Below are 24,364 nucleotides of genomic sequence, written 5' to 3'. Positions count from 1 at the left end.
TCTGGTAGCTTTTTTTCTGTTAATAAAAATAAATTTAATCTGTTCGGTTAACGAATCTCCATAAAATGACGTGTAAAATTACAATTTTTTAAAATTTCAATAACTTTTTAACGGTTTAGTGAATCGATTTGTAATTTTTACAGGAGTTTTAGAATTGAATGAGGAACGTTCTTCCAAATTTTTATTTGTCTCGTGGCATTTTGACATACCTCCCAAACATCCTTAAGTATTCTGTATTAGATAAATATAAATATAGTTTAAACGTTTTGTTATTTTGGAGCAACTATAAACGATATTACTGTAGTTCTTAGGCCTTCACGGCAGGCGTATATTTTCAGTGGTAACTGGGCAGGTGCTGAGTCGTAACTGATCATTACTGAAGATGCCCTCAGTAAAGAACGGCGAAACGTTTGAAAAAGTAAAATTCCACGGACCACGGCCAAAAAGCCCGAAAGAAAGCACCTCATCGATAAACGATATTAGATTATGAAATTAAAATTACTTATGCATTATACTACCAATAGTAGAAATTCGTTACAAGACGAAGTTATATATCAATGAATGTACGTAATACGTAAAGATTCTTAACAGTCTTATATTAATTTTATAAGATTTGTATTCACATTGTTTATCAACAACCTAAATATATACCGATTATGGAAGAAATGTATTCTGTGCACTGTTATAATTATTGTTATATTTTACTTAATTTGCTAAAATATTGTCACTTAATCAAGCACCTTCTACACTCACTAATCTATTTGATTAACACTAGTATTAATTAATTTCCATTACACTACTTTGTCGCTTTTTTGTTCTTGTTATTTCTCTTTCTATCACCTCGTTGCTAGAATTCGAACTAACTCTTCCAATCTCGTGGTAACTATTTATAGGCGCTGAACTTGTTCTAGGAATGTCTAGAATGTGATATCTAGAAAATCTGTGTTGGGTTGTCTACAAGTGACAGTATGATGGGGATTGCCTATACTATATCGCGTCTGTAAGGAGCAAGCCGGTAAGACGCTCCGTTTTTTCCTAAGGTCTCTTATGAATTTTATAGACAAGCCTGTAGTAGTTCTGGACTATGACCCTTACGCCTTGATGGATTATAATAACCACACCTCGTTGCCTTCATTAAAACCAGTAGAGCAGTCACTTCCAAATCGCAGCTTTTTAAGCAAAGCATTAAGGATGACTTCTAGTCGTTCTTGTAGTTTGCGGACGTATTCGTCTGTAATCACCGGAGTTTCCAGGACGATCAAATGTCACGTCTGCCGACAGCCTGAGTTCTTCCCCAAATAAAATGCTGGCTGGTGTTCTTCCAGGATGGTTGATTAATGACCTAAAAGGAATAGGAGTATATCACGGTCTTCAGAGTAGCGTTGATACGTACAACCATTCCATTCGACTGCGGATGTAGGGGTGTAGTCCCCTTTTTGTAATACCCATTGGTTCAGTCACCTTCCTGAACAAAGCCCACTTGAAATTCCAGTAGTACTCCAAATCACCTAATCCAGTCATTGGAAAGATTTTCTCCCACATTCTCTTTAAAACGTCGTGGTCCAAGGTAAGGGAAGTCCACTGGGTTCAATAGCTTTTCGTTGCCTGGCTTAGGTGGCTCAAGTGTCACGTCTGCCCACGATGGTCTTGAGTTTCCGATTTCTTTCCATCTCATTATTGGGCCAATATCTTCGTTTTCCCTCCGGTATTCGATTAATTTCTTATCTTCCCACGAACTCTCAGGCCGAGTGGTGGTTAGACCGATGTCAATTCTTTTTTCTTCTTCGTAGATGAACACGCATAGTCTTTGAAATATTACGTGTTGCCGTGTTGTTTATCTGGGCTCTGCTCGATGTTGAACTCGTATTCCTCAAGTCATTGTAACCATTGTGCAATTTGTCTTTCGGGTTTTTGAATTACAGTAGCCACTTCAGCGGTGCCTTATCTGTTCCTAAGAGGAACATGCGTTCGTACATGTACTTATGGAAATATTCGAGGGTTTTAACTATAGCTAGGTGGTTGTTGGATGGGCCTTGCTGTTCCAGTGTTGATGCAGTGGTATGTTAAGTTGCTCCTACCGAAGTTGTGGTGGTATGTTGAGTTGATCTGAGAGACTTGGAGCTTGTTGAGACGGTCAAGATAGGTTTCTGAAAATGTTATAAATCGTCGTATCACATGCTTTAAAGACCAGTTTCACCCTTTCACCAGTTCTTTTAAAGCTGCAGGTGTCAGTTTCTTTTCTGGTTCTTCTTTTAACCCCACACTTGACACCAAATTTCACGAAATCAAACAGCTTCTTCACTACTCACTAATTTGTTTAATTACTTATTCTTTAATTAACACCACTATTATTAATTAATTTCTATTTCACTACTATATCCCACACTTTGTCTATTCTCCGCTCTTCTTATTTCTCTTTCGTTAGAATTCAAATTAACTCTTTTGATCTTGAGACGACTATTTATAGGCGCTTGACTTGTTCTAGAAAGATCCAGAATGTGACATCTATATAGAAAGATCTTTTTTGATACTGTGCATGTTGGGATGCCTACAAGTGACAGGGGGTCATGACCATATCTAGAAAAAATAAGAAATTATTAAAAAAATTATTTAAGTGACTAAAATAAAAGTAAAACAAAAATATTGGTATGTAAAGGAAGAAGAAGTAGGGAACGAGTGAATATATAAAAATAAGAGACGAAAAATTAGAAAAAGTCGCTGATATTCGTTATATCTATATGAAGTCAGATAAACCAGGATGGAAGGAGTAGTACAGATATAAAACAAAGGATAACGCAGGGCCGAGTCACTTTTAACAAAAAAAGTTACTTCTATGTTTTCGAATGGTTTATTTAGAAATTAAAAAAAGATTGTTAATGGTGTATGTCTGGAGCACGATTCTTTAACGGTGCGAAATTTCGACGGTGGGTGCGACGAAAAAGAAAAAGAAGCGTTAGAAATGTGACGTTGCAGGCAAATGATGAGGATACCGTGGATAGAGAAGGTTAGAAATTAAAAGGTATTAGAAAGAATAGGAGAACTCTATGGAAGTCAATAAGAAATAAGAAAGATAGGTTGGTATACTTTGTTTACTTTCTGTAGCAATGTGACCTTCAGTTTGACCGGCGCAAAATAGAAAAGAACAGCACTAGGCCAGAAAAGGACGGAGACAACTCTCTTAACCGGTGAGGAGCGTATAATCTGTACAGTACTGCACGGAAAAATTGACCATTTTATCCACTACAATTGCATTGCTCAAATGCGCTGCTATTGGTACCATTTACTACTAAAAAAAATCGGTTGTCTGTAAAGTCGGTTTACTGACTATAGTTGAACTTGACAACGTCATAAGAAAATACTGATGGAATGGTTTCATTTTTCAAAAGAAAATTTTAATTTTATTTGTTTGATAGATATTTTGTATGGATATGGAGAAGGAGGTAAATGGAAATGTATCATTGTATAGCAGCTGTCCACGCGGACGCATCGCTCACTCAAGTAGGAGAGAGACAGATGTCAAACGCTGCCGAACGCGGAGGCCGATTGTGCCTCTTTGTCGCTCGTTCCGCGCTCTCGCTTGCACTTCAAGCCTTAAATGGAACGCCTCAGAGCGAGGTAACGCCGCATGAGTCATGTTTTTTCGTGCGTGCAGCCGGCTCCATCGAATTATAAAGCGTTGTCACGTCAAAAAGTATCAACGAGATTATTTATATTTGAAGATGTATTAAAGGCTTTAACGCTTGTTTTCGACTCGCACTACCATTCATCATTGAACAAAACTTTTGGCAGGTACTGTATGAAAAAATATGTTAAATGAACAAGCGTCGAGAGTATAATGAGCTTTTTTCTCCCTACCTACGATTTTGCCAACGTATTCCAAGATATTGGAAGGGGCACATCGCTACAGAAAGTAAATGAAGTATAGGACATTTTCTTAGGCCATGAAGGGGTAGTTAGAGACGTGAGTGTCCAACAGAGCCGGCCTGTTTTAGAAAGGAAAGTGCTAAATTTTAACAGCACTCATTTTTAAATAAATTTAAGGAAATTTGCGTTTGTCTTTGCTCTTGTTTTATAAATTTTTTATTTTTTGAAAATTTTGTAAATTATATTTAAAAATGAAGGATAAAAATCAGAGCCGGACTTTAATTTCTCCTTTTTTTCACATTTTTTGAGTCACTAGGCCCGGGGGGCATTTGGCTCGGGGTCCGGCCCTGGTGTTCAACCATTCTCAGGACTGATGACCCTAAGATAATGATAATGATGATGAGTGAAAGGTTGGCCGTATGAACCTCAAGGATCGCACCATATTTTAACTTATTTGATCCTGTTTTCATTTTTTTTTCTTGTTTACCCACATGAGTTCTATTACTATGGTACGAGCGAGTTATACGCCTATATGGCAATTAAAATAAATTTTTTTTAAAAGAAGATTACTTATAGGTACTTCAAAAATACATTTTAGGTGACTCCTTTTGCTTCTCATATAATTTGAGTTTGAATCTAGAAAAGATCTAATGACAAATGGTATTTTATATATTGACATTCAAATATTTCACTGTCTCAGCAAATAAATTAATTTGGTTTGAGGCGCTCATACCCATTGTGGTAGCACTGAATTTAACTTCAATTTTCTTGTGAATTTATTATAGGTAACTTGTAATCTGCACTGTTGTGAGTTTAGTTGTTTGTTTAAAATATAATTTGCGAGCGTAAGATTTTAAATTAGCATTAAGACCAAAAACATCTACAGAATGGGGTGCGAATTAATACTAATGTAGCTAATTATTTTTGTTGGTCATTCATTTAGCGCTCCATTTGAACGACATCGTGCCTTAATGCGAAGTGGAGGCAGAAATATGAAATTATATGGTTTTGTATTTTTATTCATTAAGTTCGCTATCAGTCGCAGTGTAATCGAAGATCGGCATTCTTTATCTCAACAGCCAATTGTTCGAGTAAGTTTTACCAACTTTAGAATTTATTTTAAACAGGCATATTCAATATTCAAACTTTTTTTAACTTAATTTCCGTTTAAAAGAATATAAGCAACAATAGGAACGGTATTTTACTTAAGGAATTATTTAAAACATTTGCATTGGTATATCGATTAACAGGACACATTTAACTAATTAAAACATTTCCATAATTAGATGGCTTATGCCTATAAACTCACCTTTTTAACTGTTAATTAAAATTGTTTAAAAGTATTATTAATAAACACAAAATTGAATTAAAATAAAATTCTGAAACTTTGGTATGCATGAAAAAATTTTATTTGAATTAATTTACTTATTGTATAATGAACTCTGAATTTATGTTTGAGTAGCCGATTGGCAATAAAGGTTTTAATATTTTATGTTTTCTGTGTTAATATCAAGAATATCCGGTGAATACGTATCTGTAACCGAAACTTCCATTTTCATAACTAATTACTTCACTTTAAATGAATTTTTTGTATGTTCCAATTGTTTTGATTCTGGAGATAATCCTTTTTTTTATCACCGATGCTTTTACTAAATTCTTCACCTTGAATTAATAAGTGAAATATTATTTTTTAATTTTATATTACTTTGTAGAAATTGCCTTTGAATTTGGTAACGTTCTTGAAAAAACATCGAAAAAAGGTTAATTTATTTGTACAATAGGTAAAGAAGCAGTGGCGCACTTCCGGTACATTAATCACCATGTACAAAGGCGCACCTGTACAACATAAATATTTGGGGTAGATAATTGAAGGGTTCGTTGCCCATACGTCAAATATATATATATATATATACCTAATACAAAAAGCAATTTATGCTGAAATAAAATAAAAATGGCAATTAAATGTAAATGAAAATTAGAAGAATATATCGGAGGGTGCGTTTCTCCCCTACAAAAATTCTTTGTTATCAAGTACGCATTACTGGATCTTATAAATCTTTTCATTACTGCTATTAAGAAAATTATACAGAGAATGTAAAACTTTATCGGTAATTATAATTAAGGTACTATCGAAGTATTTGAAACTAAATAAATTTCAGTATGCCTATATTATTAGAGGGAGGAGGGAACTTTGAAAATGAAACAATTTATTAAGGGTTACATTCCTTTTTTGTGTTTTGAAAAATACGTTCACATTTGCTATTATTTTTACACGTTTCAACCTAAAAGAATAACGTACAGCGTGCTTCAAAAAATATGAACATTTGGCTTTTGTAACCAAGGTAAACTAAAAGCGATTGAAATAATTCAAGGTACTTTTAGTATGATTGGACTCATAATCAAGAAGAATGGGATGTTAATAAGCATTTTTAAAAGGGTTGCAATTTTTTTCGTTAATATTCTTCTGTCAAAACTTACTTTTAGTCTGTACTGCAGTACTAAATAGGTTTATAAACTTCACGAATTAAATTTTGTTGAAAATATCTTGTTAAAAATACTTTCTTTTTAAAACGCATCGAAATGTATTTCAGTAAAATAACGAATTAAATGCTCAATATTTAAATCCATGCGGTTAGATTTTCATTCATTGTTAGTATATAAACATCTTTAACTTAAATCACTCGGATTTAAACAGTGGTAATTCATACATACTTAAATCTTTAATAATAAATATCTTTAAATACTATCAATTTACTATTAATACTGAATAAAGGATAGCAATTGCGAGTGAGTAAAATAGCGACGAGTAAAGTAGAAGCCATTCAGTAATAATGTTAAAATATGCTTTACAAAATCTTAGTGTTCATGAGAATTTGCTAATTCGGACATGGCAACCTTCCAGTAGGTAATAACAATTTCACTGTTCAAATAAGTCTTGTTTTGAAATTTCAGCTGTAAAACCCTAAAAATGGCAGTTTATATTGTTGTACAACATTAAAAATTTTTGTCCTCGACCATTCAACTAAACATAGTTTACTGTTAGGTTTTGTTCCCTGCTCTCTGTTACGATGAAGAAAAAAGATCAAGAAACTAAAACATTTTAAGTTGTATCATCTTCAAAGATACCGCAACTGTTTTTAAGCAAAGCTGTATGCAAACATGTACCTATGTATGGGATGTAAATATTGTACAATATTATGGTTGTAAAGCGCTTGTACATACTGCGATGGTCTAATTAAACTAAATACTATTTGCTGAGTTTTATGATAATGTGTGTACCTACCTGTATAAAAATCAGTGGGTAACTAGTCGGCCCTGACTACTGATTGTCAATATTTATTTTTAAATATGAAAGCTCCTATTTAAGAGTTACATTACACAATTAAACAAAATATTATACAATGTGTTCATTATTTTCCAAGAGTACAATTGTGTAAGATGAATTGTTATTTTAATTTTCGGTAAAAGTGCAGTTTGCAAAATCCACTTTGAAGATGGTCGCAAATATTGTAATGATGCAAACATAATCTAAATGGCCTGCTCACTATTAAACGAATGGAAAGGTATGATAAAGACAACATTTACTTCGTTCGTATTGTCTTTTCTTACCGTAGCTTACGATACGAAGTACGAAGCGCATCCGTCAAAAAAGAATGTTGGCAGCACTGCGAAAGCTTGTCATTTTTCCGAGCCATCCGAAACGTAATGGGAAAAGTGCTTCGAATATTTTAATGCTGCCAAAGTAATCTAAGTAGCTAAAGCACGTATTAGGAGCCATACAGATAATAAATAGAGCAGATACCTGTCATGCTGATGATTATCAAAGAAAAGAAAAAAATTCCTGTTGTCTTTTCCTACCGTAAACTTATAATCCGAAGCTTAGCTGTCAAAAAAAAAGTTGGCAGCACTGCGAAAGTTTATCATTTTGCGGTTCAGCGATGATGTCGTAAACTACACATATGCCTTTCTTTTGGTATTCTTGTTTGAAATATAAATGATTATAATAAGGATTTTTTGTTTTAATCACACAAAGTTGGTGTTTTATTGCTTACAATCACTTGTTTCGGATGACAATTGGGATCCGTCAAATGGGAGGAGCCTAAAAACATGGCGCCGATTAGGGAAAATTTATCGTAGTTTCTATAGTGTACCGTGCAATTTCCAAGTTTTTAAATTACGATAAAATGACAATTACTGACACAATATGTGATTGGGCTGACACAAAGCCTCGGAAAGGAAATTTGGTTGGTGAGCGTGTTTTTAACGCCAATCACATTATAAAATTCGGAAATAACAAATCCTGAAGCTAGCCTTCAAATTCCGTCAAGTTTACTGCCTACTTTTTACAAACTTCGGATTTAAAAAGTGATTCACGTTATATAATTGGTGAGGTGATTCTGGGTGATTTAAGCAATATCATATCAATGACTTGCACGTGCAAAGCCGATTTAAGAGAACGTTGCAAACACATTATTGCAACTTTGTTGTATTGGAGCAGGTATGATTCTAGTTTTAAATATTAAGGTTATGGCTGATGGTAAATACTTGCTGAAATATAATCATGTGCATTAAAATGACGTGAACAAATTTTTATTCCGGAATTCACTTCTTTGATACCTACTGCTTTCATCCAAGCTTCTATTAGTTTACTTTTTTCTCTAATTTTCCGAATATATTTTTTACATATATAAAACGGTTAGTTTTTATTGGAAAGTAGTTAATGTAGGTGAAGAGTGAAGATCTATGTCTGAAGTGCTATTGCAGCTTTTCACTGAACATATTAACTTTTTATTTGATTTAACTTTAGAAGAAAACTTCGTCGACTCCATCATCAAATTTTTTTTTACTTTTTTAACGTGTTTTATTATTTTAATAAACAATTTTACAATTTGCGTGCACAGTTCCTATGTAAATTTTTCCTTCATTCGTGTTATAAATTTTGCCACCATATGGTGCATGACCATTTGACGGATCCCAATACTTTGCATCTGTCTTGAATGAATTTGTTTGTGGCGTGTCGAGAATGGATGCGAGTGCTTGTAGACTTTAAAAGTTTATGAGTAGCAAACTTTCTTTTTTGAAGTTACACTTCTTCTTGGTGTATTGAGGGAAAAATTTTAGCATATTCAACGAAACTACGAAACGTGTATTCCAAGACGCTTTGCCGAATTCAAAATTATGCAGCCATTTTATTTAATGATGCAAAAGCGCCTCCTACTTTTGATCCACGTGAAAAGTTGAATTAATGTGAATATTTTTGTTATTTTCTATTTACTTGTTCTTTTATTATTGGTTAAAAAAAGTAATTAAACCTTGAACTACATTCAGAAACAGATTTTGGAACTATGCCAGTTCAAGAGTTCGAAATAATTGGTCGTGTCAAACGCTAAAAAAACAAGCGTAAACGCACAAGAATGCTTGCTGTGGAAAAATGTTGTTTGTCTTCTTTTTAGAATGCATTTTGATTTAAGGGATGCAATATACAGGGTTGCTTTTGAGATCGATATCATTGAAAGATGCCTACATTTTCTCAGTACCATAGTTCATTATTGTATGAAAATGTGTTAGAATAATAATCTTCTTAAAATTGATAGAAACTGTATCGCATATATTGTAACAATTGAGTAACAGAATTGGTTGAAACAGAGGTGTACGCTACGTATCTCCTCTTAAGAATTATCCTTAAAAGTTTTCTCTCAATTTTTTTATCACTTTTTTATTATGAAATACTACAAACGGCATCTGTAGTACAATGCTACATTTGATGGAATTCAATATCCATTCAAGGTCCATTTAAATGGATGGATATCTACTTGCTGAACTGAACTGCGACGGGCTGATGAGATCCAAATGATCGAAATCTGACCACTTCGAATTTCTTTGTTGGACTTTTTTATTATTTTTGTTGGAAAAAAACTGAGGGATGCATTTGTTTTCCATTGTTTGTATATTTAATTGGTTAAAGACACAATAGTATTTATTTATTTTCATCTTATCGTTACTGCTAGTGATGATTCATTCCAGTATTTGTTTATTTTACTTTATCTTGTAAAAGTTCCAGTTCGCGTTTAATTGTCTATTCCGAGAAAACACGAGAAATTCCGAGTACTCCAACATTTTAAAGAATAGTTTCTACAACCATTTAGAGCGTTTGTCGCAAAAAGTTTCGATGATATGAAGTATAAAAAAGATTAAACCCTTTTTGCTAATGCCGATTAAACTAGCACATTATAAAAGAGAATACCATCAAAATCAAGTGGTTGATGATCTGACGTATTTTGTAAAAAATAGAATTTACAAATTGTAAAAGGTATTTTGTTTGATGAACGTCCGAGTAACCTCACCTTCTTTTCGCTACCAATTATTTATTATTTCTTATTTCCTTTGAAAAGGTTTTAACTTTAGTTTCTTACTAGTATTTTGAATTTCTTTAACATTCTTACATTGATTATTATATTTAAAGTACTATTTCAAGAGGTAGTTTATAAAATAGGCGTTTTTTGGCCTCTAAGATGTTTATGGATTAGGTATTGCAAATAGCGTAGTGAACGCCATCTGTAGAAAATAGCTACATTTTAGTGAGATTCAAAAATGTTCGACAAGGTCCATAACGATATCGACTTTATCGCTTTGTCGGATTAAAGTCATGGCGTCTCCATCTCTACGTGGTAGACACGTACCAAATGGACTTTATCTACTACGTAGAGGTAGTTATACCATGAGTTTAGTTTACCAAGTCGATATCCTTATGAACCTTGTTGAAAATTTTTAAATTCTACTAAAATGGAGCAATTTGCAACAGATGGCGTTCCCTATGCTGTTTGTAGTAATTCATAAAACGCTATCCAAAGGCAATAGGTTGAAATTGGGAAGCGAATTTGTTGGGATTGCGTTAGAACTGTTTGTGGTATGCAGTGGGTATTCAATGAGATTGAAATCGCGGTCCGTCCGTTGATCTGCGTTCGACCCCCTCTCGACAGAATACTGACACCATGAAGTTTTATTTATATTTACTTTCAGTAAATTAAATTAAACAATAAGTAAAATATTTATTTAAAATAAACTAAATTAAACAATGAACTAAAGCACTGAATTAAAGTACATAGTACATACTCTCATGTTAGTATCTACAAATGTTTTAATTGGTTTTGTAGCAGTATTATTATTATCAAGGTTGTCTTGAAAAGAGTTTAACAAGACACTAAAGTCAATTTAAGTGTAATGCAAAAGTTGAATAATGGCTTATAAAGTCTCATAAAACTGACGATGAAAAAGTTATTTAAAAATGTAAATATCTTATACGTATGTACTTTTTTCAACCTTATAAACCAGATAACGATAACGAACAACCGATTCTGTAAAACCCCTCTTTGAAATAATAATAAATAGGATAAATTTGCAAACGCTTTGTTAATTTTAGTCTTCTGTATATGATTAATCGGTGTTGATGTAACAAGTTGGTGTCACAAAAAAGTTAATAAAGAAAATACAGTAATTTTACATTTAGAACTATATAACGGTAAGTATCGATTAAAAAATCTTTTAACAAAATACATCATAATAAATAGTATTAAGGCGGTATACCATAGCTACTGTCAGTAAATCACTGTATGTACCTTGCAGGGGTGGAACAAGGTTACAGTTTGACTGGGTGCTCCATTATAATATTATAAATATTTATATACTGCGGGTGTGTATAAGCTGAAAAGGTCGAGTTCGGTTGCTCATTTACGATCTTGAACTATTTTAACCGAACCTTCAAGTTGGGTTATTACCTGAATCGACTGGAATTGACTGGATGTCCAACCCAATCGAGTGGGTGCTCAGGCACCCGTAGACCCCCCCCCTCTTGTTGCGCCCCTGGTATCATGGCACATATTTTAACTTGCCTTTTATTAAGCAATTTTGGATTGGTTAGTGACTCAACATAACTTCTTATGGTGTGCTGATGAGAACTAATAAGTTCGAAATCACGATCTACATTTAGTAATTTCGATAAACTGCTCATCGACAGATTAGTGCTCTTTATTAATTAGTTTCCATACCTACTATAAAGCCTGCGTGCCCTTGTCAAACATAAAATACTACAGTTATTACTAAATATAAATTGATTACGATATATTTACTGTCTGTACCTTAATATGATGGCATTATAGTTAACACAGCATGTTAGTATTAACATAAACATAGATCTTGATTGTGCGATGTTAATTTAATTTGCGAGAATTTATGGTAAGCAGGTAAGAATTTTTTAACGTCGAACCATTTGTTATTTTAATCAAATAAATAATTTTTTACATACATTATTACAACTACAATTATAGAAAGTAGAGAAATTGAAATACTTCAGTAGCAGTAATAGTAACGAGTAAAATTGGTTTTGGTCTTGCAGTCTTTATGCCAGCAAAACTAAGACCGATCGAACAAGATCAAAACTAAAACCAACACTGAATGAACAAAACCAAGACTAAAACCAAGACCAAATACGCAAGACTAAACGAAAAATTATTATTTCTCGCATGTATGATAGAAATTTTCAGGATTTAAGACAATTATTGTGTCGGTAAATAGAAAAGCTTGTGCTTAGAAGAATTATTAAAAAAAACCGAAGTATCTGATTAAATGAGAAAGACCAAGACTTAACACGCAAAACCAAGACCAAGACCAATACTATATCAGACTAAGACTGAGACCGAGACTCAACTACATCAGCATGACTAAGACCAATACTAGAAGTATTTGAGCAATACCAAGACTGGGACAGTCTTGATCTTCGTCTTGCTGTGCTCATCATTAACCGTAAGCAGCAAATACGTAGTAGATGGCGATTCATTACCTCTATATCAGGATTTAACATCAACTCGCTCTTTAGGAGTTTCTTCGGTCAGTAACAAGTGGATTTCGTCCACCTTGGTCAGTGATTTATAGGGGTTGCCTGCGTTGATGAGATCAAATAAAATTGAAAATTTCGATTGGAAATAACTACAGATGTGATTTATTTGAAATACTTGCATTTAAAATGTAAATACAAAATAAAAAATACCTTTTTTTTATAGTGCATTTAAATACTTTTATGAGAAAAGCATTTTGTATTTTATTTAAAATATTTTTCCATTTGTAAAATCATATGTTTTGCTAGTATCACTGATCAAACATTATCTAAAATGATGAATGAAAGTTGCTCACATTGGCTATTGAAGGTTTTAGAAGTTTAAAAAGGGGACAGAGAGGCATTTCATGAATGTTTTCTATTTCTTTAACTGAAGAGAGCCCAAAAAATTGTAATTTTCTCTGAAATGGTTTTCGGGTTTCAATGTCATGGTCCATGGAATTTTGAAGTTCCAAATTTATATAAACAAAAACGAAAAGAAATTCTATTTTACCTACACTATATTCATTACTCATATTTTGTCGAGTGAAAAACAAAAGTGAAGACTTTTCGTCCGGTAGTTGCTTAGAGAATGTAATTTTTAATCCTGCAATCATTTCGAACTCTTCGGTTTGAATGCCCGAAGCGAATCACTCATATGCCCAGTCGCTACCGTCGACCAGGGCAACTTTAGTAAAAAAAAATCGAAGTAGCACGTTGGTCTAACATTAATGAGTTACAATCAGCTCTGTATTTTTTGAAATCAAAATTTTCATTTTTTTTATAAACAAAAAACAGAATAGTGCAGAAACTACTTATACTGTTAGTTACCACACTTATTTGATAAGTTTAGTACTAATAATTTTCAGTCTCAAGAACTAAACAGTTTGTAATTACGGTTTTAGCGGTTTTTTGAGGATTGTTTAAAAACTATTGAAACGAATTAACATAAGTAATTAATATGCTCGTCACTTTATGCGGGGCTTTCGTAAATCTATGTTCTCATTATCTTGAGTCTACCGTGTAGGTATGCCATGTCTCCTGTGTTAACTTCCTCGAATATCTAATATTGATGGAGGTATATAATAAATCGTTTTTGAAGTAGTAGTTTTATTCAAAAATTTTTATGCCACTTTGAACAATTTGATTTATTCGAGTGAAATAATGCTATAAGATAATTTTGCAAGACTTTAATAGAAAATTAAATTGTGAATTGGTATAAATACTTATTAGATTAATCATATCGTGCAACGACTTTCTCATTTATTTCGATAAAATTAAAGATTACGTGAAGTGTTTGTTTACTTTTTTTAAAGAAAGATATGAATCATACTTGCTGCATTCGCATTATCTATTTGTATCTCTTTTAACACTCGATTTTAATGTAATATTTACTCATACCCACCCATAAAACGACAGATATGACTTGAGTATACATAAACAAATGTTCCTCATGGTAAAAAAAATGCATAAATGCATAGTTCATTTTACGTTGCTGGGTACCTACTATAATCCGTACTTTTCGTTAATATAGGTATCTAATAATAATGTTTTTTTCTTTTGATAAATCTGCTGTAGTTTAACAGAAAATCATACTACAGCCATTAATTCGTTAAAATTATAAAAATCATCCTTTTTATTATAAATGTAAAATGTATTATATAGCCTATAGCCGTGGTGGAGTAATCTAGTATTATTGACTTTGCTTTCAGAAGACGTCCAAAATCGTCTCGTGGATCTTAAAATGGTTGTGGTAACTCACGAACCTTTTCAAGATGTGGAAAAGGAGTCGATGCACGCCACGCCATGTGTTGTGGACTACGAACAAAATCCAGCCATAATCGGTCAGAATTCTTACAATTTTCGGCAAGCCGTCAGGTAGGTAACTACTGTAGGTATTAGATCTTGTTTTTGATTTATTATAATCGGAGGTAAAGTGGCATTTTGAACAAAAGTATGGAAGAAGTTTGGCAACTAAAAAAAAATAGATTCAAAAGGAAAATCTTTATTTGTCCTAAAACACAAAATTTTTCAATGCTATCTAGAAAGAAAGTGTGAATCTTCTTTGCCGGAACTGCCGCCATTGCAAACGTTATTAAAAATTTAAGGATTAGTCGGTATTAGTAGTTTGTGCCTAAAAGATAATGTTTGTATTCGTTTTATATATTAAAACGGAATTAGAATATATCTATTTAGAATCTACTAAGTGTAATCTCAATACCAATTAACTTTTATGAAGTTGTTCGGTTTTATCAAAGACTTTTACAACAAGTATAGCTAGATATAAAATTTTATTTTTGTTTGCAAAGTTGTCACTTTTAATTCTAAGTTATTCATAGTCATGTTCGACCATTTGGGTCATTTTACAATTCAATTTGCAACCCTCATCTGGTTTTCCCAAATTAAGGTAGTTCAGTCGTCTCGTTCGCTATATCTATTATGTTACAAATATATTATATATTCATCAGTGAATTATGTATCTACTTTGTAACTATTTACTTCCACATTTATATAAACAGTTAATTCAGTCAGTAAGTCAGTCAGTCAGCTCAAATCATTCATCACATTTCAACCCAATCAAGTCCTTATACATTTTTTCATTTAGTATTTTCATTGTATATATTTCTTCGTTCAATTAGTTTAGTTTATTTGTTAGTTAGTTTCACGATAGTTTTACATTGTACTTATTTTGTAAATATTCCGTTTTTTGTGCTAATGAATTAAATTTCTTAAAACCATTAAGAGTTTATTCATTAAAAAATGTGGTACAGCAGTACATAAGGAAAAGCATTGCAATCGACGTTTGCTTTTTCTACATGAAGTTGTATATCTAAATGTCAATGATGGAACCCATCTGGGTGGCACAAAGTTTCTGCATTTTTGACTTATATAGATAATGTTACTACTCTCATGTCCATGGGCATCTAAGGTAGTTTTTGGCCTTATCAACGCACTTCTTCCATGACCACCTGTCTATCGTAGGCTCTTCTGTAAAATTGTGATCCTCATTTAGTAGCCATGTCTTTTTTAATTTGATGGTCTTTTCAGTGTTGATTGTAGACTTTCACGATCATCACGACACGTCGAATATAGATAAGCTGTTGTCGGGGCTGATAAGCCGTGGTCTGTTGGGTTGTTTTCCCGGCGTTTCATCCACAACTGTGCTGGACATTTTCAAGGGCAAAGTCGGAGTCTTCTCCGATGCGAAACGGTAACAAGTGCTATCGTCCTTGAAAATGTCCACCACACTTGTGGGTGAAACGTCGGGAAAACAACCCAATAGACCGGCCCATCAGCCGGTCTTTTCAGTGTTTTGTCGGACTGCTTCGTGGTCGACTGCCTATATATTTCTCTCCCGAGCTTAATTTTTTTTAAAAATGTTACTCCCGTCCTATGTTTGTCTCATTAAAAGCTTTCCTAATTTCTGGATTGTGTATTATCCTGCATGTCATTTATACGTCTCATTTACTGCATATCTGTATACACCTCAAGGTTATAGTCTAAGCTCTGGGCCAGCGCCTGCCAGACCTGTGCTAAAGTATAAAGGCTGAATTTTTTTTGTGTTCTCACTAGTGCAGAGAACAATAGTTGGGGGTTATTAATGTTGGCCAACGGGGACTTCAGCAAGCATTAAGAATATTTCTATATTATTGTTATACATCATACTTAGTCTGACAAATAATTAGCACATGACCACTCGTACACATGAAAAGTTTTCTAAAATGATATATTCGTCAATTGTTTAAAATATTTTTTGGGTGAGACAATAACGAATATCAAATAAAAGAATACAAATTTTTTAAAATTATTCGAAAGTGGCATAACACACTAATGTTCTTCTTCAAGGTCTATTACTTAATGTTATTATTAGGCACAGGTAAATGCTAACTTTTTACTAATTATCATTCTCCAATTCCAGTATAAATGAAACATGTGGTGCTTATACATTAACTAAAATATGATTTCTGCAAACGTTTTCGTTTCAATATAGAAAAATGTGTAAGTCTGCCATTAGCACATAATCTGCAGGTATATAAACAAAGGACAGTAAACATCCTTCACCTAACGGCATGGTCTAGAGCTTTAGTCCATTGCTTAGTTCGCCGGTTCAATTCCGGGTCCGCCTGACTTGGTCTAAGTTGTTCTGTGGTTTCCTTGGATCACTTAGGCAAATGCTGGGGTAGTAATATTCCATAGGTACTCTTTCATTCCACAGATAATCTTTCATTCTCTTCTGTCTTCATTTCGTCCGTCCCATCTTTCTCACCCGAGTCACCACTCACCCATTCCCACGATTCCTTGAAAAGAGACTGAAGAGGGCCTTCCGCCCTACCTTTCGCCGTTGTCCGGAGGGACTGTCCGCCCACCAGCATTAGTGACTGGTGGGAATTAAACACCCAAAAGTTATTTTTCTTTTAATATAAGGGGTGCTGATGCCTGCCGCAGTTGTAGGTGAAACATCGGGAATATTATACAAAGATAACGACCAGAAAGCCCGAAAACAAATAATTGTACTGAGGATGCCCGCCGTGAAAGTCAGCCCTTGTGTATTAAAATAAACAATATTTCCCTCCACCCTCTACACAAATTGAGACAAGAAGCTTAAAAATGCCGTTGAGTACGGTTCATTTTGGAATTATTAGCTTTTCACAGCTATTTAAGAATTCCAAAAAAATTATGAAATACTGTGAATGAAGCTTGCAGAAAATTAAAAATGGATATCTAATTTTAATTTGTTTTAAGCATGACGCTTTTTGATAAAGATTTTGATTTTGAACATTTACTTATGATGCGAAATTATAAATAAATTATTGATTGTACCAAAATTGATACATTGTCGAAGCTTATTCGTCACTTACTATAATTACAGAAGAACTAGTCAAAAATCTTAAAAATTAATATGAAAACGTCAGCTAATGGATTTTATTTTATTTTGCAAAACATTATGTCGACAGATTTATATAGATAATGTGCATGAGTTATGGTTTTCTTTTCCAGTCCACAGTATACTATTCCACTCGATATTAGAGACGTAAAAACGGCATTGGACTTTTTACGTGTTGCGATTTCTACAAGGGACAGAGTACTTCTCCAGAAATGCATCGAGTCATTAGATAACCAACTGAATCCACAAAATGTACTGACAATATACTCTAGTTTAGGTAAGTTTAAATATAAATATCTCTTCTTGTAGATCTATACTCGCTATCTATTGGTATTTTTTATTAAAAAGATATGCGATGATACAAACATGTGAAAAGAGGAGACGTTATTGTATTTATTTAGAAATGTTAAGGCAAGCTTTCCATTCTTATTTTTGGATTAAATGAGTAATTGTCTAAAAATAACAGGTAAAACTTCAAATGAATAGACTGCAATGCGTCTAATTTGTTTCAAGTAAAAGTCGGAAAGTAAATGGAATAATTGAAACATGATCTAAGTTCTAATTGTAACGCATTCCCATTGTTTAATCTCTGTAGTTTTCAATGATTATTTATTCGATAATTTTAAAAATGTAAACGAATGATTAATGAAGCACAGCGGACTTTTACAATAATATTTTTCAAACTCCATGCTAAATATTTGAAGCCTCCTTTCCAAATTATCGAACTTCAAAATCGTAAAGTGCTATTTCTAAGCAAGAACATATAAGGATAGGAAAAAGCATGAAACCTTTAAAAAATTTTAATGATATCCATAACTATGGAGAAAAGTATAACCATCACGCATCAGAATTGCATGAGACATACCGGACAGTTTGGTGACATTGGACCAAGTTCAAATGTAATTTTACGGTATACACTTAAAAATTGCGAAAAGGGTCTCTTTTTTTATTTCGGAAATCGATATTAGAAAATATTCTATATTCAATATGCATGTTGAAATGATCCTTAGAACTTATACCGTACGACAATTTTAATAACATTTCAAAACCTAGTATTTGAGAAGGATACAGATATAAATTGCAAAATATCTCGCGGTGATGTTCATGTCCTTTAACGCAGGGGTTATTTGCAAAATAAACATTCCCAAATTTCTCAATGATAGTTGAAGTTATCAATTAAAATACTTATTTAATCTGGCTAACCGAGGTAAATTGAGGGCTATTAAATTAGTTAAATAAAATTCAACTTATATGCAAATACTTTAAGAAACATTTTAATAGTGGTTAATATTTAATATTAGTGTGAAAATTCATTTAATTTTTATCCACTACAAATTACCTCAAATTAATGCTTAGTGGTCAGAGTATTGATGCGTAAAGTCAAAGGTCTCAGGTTCGATTCCTGGCGAGGGTGTGACTGCAGCAACAATTTTTCCTCGTTCGTTTGAGGTAATTTGTGGTAGATAAAAATTAAATGAATTTTCACATTAATAATAAACGTAAGTACCTACCTATTCTGTATTGTGACTCGTGCGTTTGTTGTATTTAGGAAAGAATTAAGATAGGACAACTTACCTTTCTGTTGTTTGAAAAAGTAGGGATTTGTGGGTTAACTTGCCTGGCTGTTGTACAAGGAATGTAGGGCTAAAGTAGGTTTACTTGTTTATTTTACTTATTTTTACTTTTTATTACTTCATTTACTTGTCACCCCTGGGTCAAAATCAAGCCAAAGGCAAGATTTCTGTGGGGTATTTCACATTAACTTCAACAATTTTTGTTTAAGTCGTTTATTTCTTAAGTATATATTGGATTTTAAGGTAATTAGGATTGCTTTTGACCTTGGTATAATACCTAAAATGCATGGAGAATCAGAATATCAGACCTGTCTTTTTTAAAAAATATAGATACATTTAATGAACAAGAAAAGAAGACAACAGTGAAACATTGTTTTATTTTATTGTTCTTTTTATTAAGCATGCAGTTTCACAAAAGTATGTACATATATTAAAAAAAACTGTTTTTACAACATAAAAAATCTTCTTTCTAATTTTAAAATGACAAAGGTAATGTTCAATCAAAAGTGAGAATGCAAAAGTAGATATAATCTTCATAATGTCGCAATATTAAAAAAAATATTTTTCTTTCATTTCACGAAGGATATCTCCATCGGTAAGCTAATTAAAAACATTTCGATTAAGTGAGAGATGTTGAGGATGGGCTATTAAGCTCACTTAAAATACATCTTAACATTTGTTTTAATTGATGATAGACCTATTGTTTAACTTTTAGGTGATTGTGAAAAATCGAGGACGGAAAACTTTCGACCTTCGGCACCACCCTTTTCAGAGCAAGATCAGAGGGATTCCACGGAATGGATTCCAAAATTACTTGGTGACATTCGTCATAATTGTCTTTTGGAAATAGATAAAAATGCAGACTACATTTTACAAAACAAAGATATTTTAAATTTATCGTATCCGGATATCCTGAACATACTCCAGAGAGATACACTACAAGTTTCATGTGAAGCTATTGTTTATAAAACTGTGTTCAAGTAAGTATTTATTCATACATAAATCTGTTTTGTACAAAACAATTATTTGTATTACGATAAACAAAGTTTCACATGATGATAATTCTCTTTTCTGCTGAACTTAGGGAATGAATGATAGGGATAACACATTGAGTAGGAGATATGACAATAAATCAAAAAGGTGTCAGTGACTTGTAGATAACTATGACATTCTGAGTATAACGTTATATTGTAATGAGTGGAAGTTTTAAACTCTAAATTTTTAGAAACCAATGAACGTCAATTTTTATTGAATTATTTTGATTGATCATCCACCTTTCAATAAAATCACATGTTATATGATCATTTCACAGTTGGACGATAGCAGAGTGCCAAAGAAGATCTCAGAATTTCGCTAACCTCAGCCCACGTGATAAAAAGGAGGTGCTTCAGAACTTGGCATTTGCTCCAAGATATGGCTTAATGACCAAATCAGAGTTCATGAGCCGAAACATACAAGCCCTTGATGGCCCTCGATATAGTGGAATTTTGGACGAAACGGAATGGCGTTACATTAAATTTTATTTAAAAGAAAAGAGTAAAGGCCGTCCTGTAAATCCCTTAAATCATAAAATGTCGTCCCCAAGGATTATCGGAAATATTAAGCCAGTAGATCTCAGCTCTAGAAGCAGAAATATAAGAAAAAACGAAATTAGTTTCGAGAAACGCGCAAGTGATAGTTCCCAATGTTCTAGAAAAACATTTTTTGAAAAATGTCTCATAAATCTGTTCACTTGTTGGTCATTTATTTTTGACTGAAAAATAATAGTTTTCATATTGAAATTTTATTTGCATACATTGCCATTGCCAATGATAATTGTTTTGAGCTTTTATACCTACACAAGTAAGCTTTACACATTTGCTGTTGTTTTTTCAATGTTAGTGGGTTTTTTATAACGAACCCCGCCCTGAAAATTACTAAATCTACAGGGGTGTATTTATTTGTAATAACGTTATGATCACCAAATGATATTTTTATATTTATAGATGAATGTTTAGGTATGTTTCAAATAATCATAACTGGCAAATATTTCACTGAAGCGATTTGGAATGGAGGGCTACTACGTCAGTTTGCTACGTTATTATAAGAGAAATTGCCTTTTCACGTCATACAATATTAGCCCTTTGAATTATTAAATACATGTGTACTTTTATTATATGCAAGGACTTTGCTATGACGACAAAGGTAAAAGTGAAAATAACAAATGAACATACCTAAATACATATATACGTTGGTGTGCCATGTTTTTTAGATTTTCTATATTACCTATTAATTTTTTAACAAAATCAACGAATAATTTGTAAGTACTTTATTTTTATTGAAGTTTTAAAAGTTTATTAATATGTACTACGTACTTATCACATCGTTTTTCTCTTAAAAAATCTATTTAATATAGCAATGTAGTGTAAAAGAATCCGAATTTTGTTCATGCTTTGTGTGATACTTAGATAAACGTATAGGAATCTAACGAATAAAATTTATTCTGTTTCTAACATCTTCATCTAAACCTAAACAACAAACGAAAGAATTGGTCAATTCAATGTAGTTTTTTATTTGTAATAGATTTTTTATTAAATCGCTATTCAGTATTGGGTATTACAAATTATAGAGAAGTATGCAAATGTACCTTCTATTTAAGCTTTATGTATTTCGCTGTGTCTGTCTGTGATCTATAATTGTGTTTTGTTAAAATCATGTATTAACTTTATAATTGTTACAAAAAATAAGACAAAGAGATAAGAATTGGAAGGTCCAAAACGTGAAAAGTATATTGGAATTGGAATATTAAACATGTTACTTATATCAAAATTAAGGAATTTATTGGCTGTAACAGCTACAAATCTGCTAATTTAAAAAAATTACTTTAGGCATTGTATTTTTATGCAGTTTTGTTATTTGTAAATATGGAATGAAGGGTGTTGTTGAGAATATTGTAATTATTGAGGCTGGACCTAATAATGTATTTTCAAAATATAATTTATGCTGTGCTAGATACCTAGTATTTTTAGTGCAAATCGGTTTCATTGAAAAAGATATTCATGTAATTAATGACTGTCCAATTAAGAAAAACTAATATAACGAACATGTGAAAATTTTATAATTATATTATGTATATGTTTATTTCAATATTGGTTTTTAAATACTTGCATGCGTGTCGATTATTGACTGACATTTGTATTTTTTATGTATCACTTTTTTAAATTATTTTTATTGAAAAATGAGTGACTAATAAAATTTTACTTAACTGAAAATTTTTATTATTTTCCCTACCACTTAAGAAACACCACCTTTTGTAAGTATCATTAAGTAAGTATCCTATCATTGGAGGGAGTCATACCGTTCTGGATATATGTAGAGCACTTAAGGTTATTCTATTATTTTAAGTTTCCATTTGTGTACTTGCACATGTGAAAAGAAAATTGGTAAATACTCTTCCATATAAATACTGTGAATTTGTTTAACTTAAAAACACTTGAAAATTGAATCTTTTACGAATAGTATTAGGTAAAGGTGATCTCTACTTTCAAATGCTCTGTCCCTACTGAAGTATAAGCATGTGATAAAATTGAACCAAAAAATACTTAATAAATTTCTGACCAAGAACTGATTGTTCTGTATTATTTTGGCTAACTGATTTACGCTCTTGTGGGGCAAGAGTATGAATTTTATATTGTCATCATCATTAGGTTGTCAGTCGTAAGACTGGTTGGACACGCACCTCCACTCTTTTCTATCCTGAGCTAATTTTTGACCCTCTATATCTATCCTTACAGTTGTACTGTCTTTAATGATGTTGATCGCGTCTTCAATGTGTAGATTAAAAAGCAGCGGTGACAGTGTGCAATCTTGTCTGACTCTTATTAAGATTTACTTCTCTACGTTGCAGAACTATGTATCACTCTTCTATCTTTGTAACTTATCCTTACATTTTTAAGTATATTTAACATCTTGTCCCATTTAACATAGTCAAAAGCTTTCTAAATCTACAAATCCTATGTACGCCCACTTTCTTTTTTCTATCGTTTTCTCTATTGATCTTTCCGTAATAGTTCTTCCGCCCTTTTTTCCATCCCCCTCTGTACAATTCTATTTAAGATTTTTGATGCATGGGAAGTTAAGCTAATTGTTCTAAATGTCTCCCACCTATCCGCGCCTCTTTTTTTAGGTATGGTTACCACCACGTTCCGTTTATAAACCTCTAGGACTTTCTCCGAGTCGTAAATGTAACTAACTAGCTTAAACATACGATCTCTAACATCTTGTGTCTTTTTGATAGAATATTAATATTATGTAAATGATTTTTTTTTTTAAAAGTAACTGCATATTATGCACAAAGTTTCCGGTTTCACCGTCCGTGTTGTTTTAACTTTACAGGGCTTTTTATCAATTTTAATATTTCCTAGTATGAATTTGAAGATTAAAAAAGTATGTACCTACCTTTAAAACGAATACAATTCTGACGTCTAAAATTAGAAACTGCTGCTGATTTACAATAAATATTTTTCGTAGTAAAAGTTTAATTGTTTCTCAAATAGGAAAAAATGCTTTTTTTTCCAAAAGAGAATTATGTAAGCGTTAGTGGAAAAATGCAAAATATGAAAAGAATGATGTATTCTGAAATTTTCATTTGACACTCTTTAATTATAATGTATTAATAAGAACTTTTTAGGCTACAAAACCTATCAACAATAATAATAATTATAAAAAATATTGCAGTTAAGCATTTCGTCGAGTATGTAAAAAGTTAGTAACATGGAATAAATAAACATAATAAGTTTCACTTTTGCATAAAGTTTAAACTCAATCTCCATGCGAGATAATACATACATAAAAAATCATTGTGTCTTAATTAATTTACAGTTTTACGATATCATGAAGCCTTTTTGTAAGAACTTTTTCAAAATGGGTGCCATCCCAGTAAACTTTTCCACAATTTTCACAAACATAAAATAAGTCAGTTTTTTCAAGTATTTGCTGTGGTACAGCATCAACTTGAATTTTTGCTCCAAGTTTTGTTAAACAAAGACCAACGTCAACATTTTCGTCAGAACCTAAAATAGATAAATGGTTTTTAAGCAAAGGACATAAAATGCTTCATAAATACATGTTCCTAGTGGTTAATTACTTTTTTCAATAACTATTTATTATAAAATAAAAGTTGGACGATAGCAG

The 24,364-nt window shown here is 32.3% G+C and overlaps 2 protein-coding genes across 6 annotated transcripts in view; one reads left to right on the top strand and one right to left on the bottom strand.

Moving 5' to 3' along the window:
• LOC108742135 overlaps positions 1-22,439 on the top strand; it is a 68,786-nt gene extending 46,347 nt beyond the window's left edge. For 2 of the 5 annotated variants that reach the window (XM_018477193.2, XM_018477196.2), the window contains exons 2-5: positions 14,446-14,611; positions 17,732-17,895; positions 19,908-20,172; positions 20,505-22,438. In XM_018477193.2, coding sequence (XP_018332695.1) covers positions 14,478-14,611; positions 17,732-17,895; positions 19,908-20,172; positions 20,505-20,949 — 1,008 coding nt within the window. In that variant the 5' untranslated portion in view covers positions 14,446-14,477 and the 3' untranslated portion in view covers positions 20,950-22,438. Of the gene's footprint in view, positions 1-4,861; positions 4,956-14,158; positions 14,268-14,445; positions 14,612-17,731; positions 17,896-19,907; positions 20,173-20,504 lie in introns of those variants that run through there. The other 3 variants (XM_018477195.2, XM_018477194.2, XM_018477192.2) reach the window with 3 other exon arrangements.
• A 1,363-nt stretch (positions 22,440-23,802) lies between these two features.
• LOC108742128 (exonuclease mut-7 homolog) overlaps positions 23,803-24,364 on the bottom strand; it is a 7,594-nt gene continuing 7,032 nt past the window's right edge. Inside the window, exon 14 of the mRNA XM_025977919.1 lies at positions 23,803-24,243. Coding sequence (XP_025833704.1) covers positions 24,047-24,243 — 197 coding nt within the window. The 3' untranslated portion in view covers positions 23,803-24,046. The remainder of the gene's footprint in view (positions 24,244-24,364) is intronic.

This window comes from Agrilus planipennis, unplaced genomic scaffold (assembly GCF_000699045.2).
Source record: "Agrilus planipennis isolate EAB-ADULT unplaced genomic scaffold, Apla_2.0 scaffold306, whole genome shotgun sequence".
Lineage (NCBI taxonomy): Eukaryota > Metazoa > Arthropoda > Insecta > Coleoptera > Buprestidae > Agrilus > Agrilus planipennis.
This window is presented reverse-complemented; position numbering and strand designations above follow the sequence as displayed.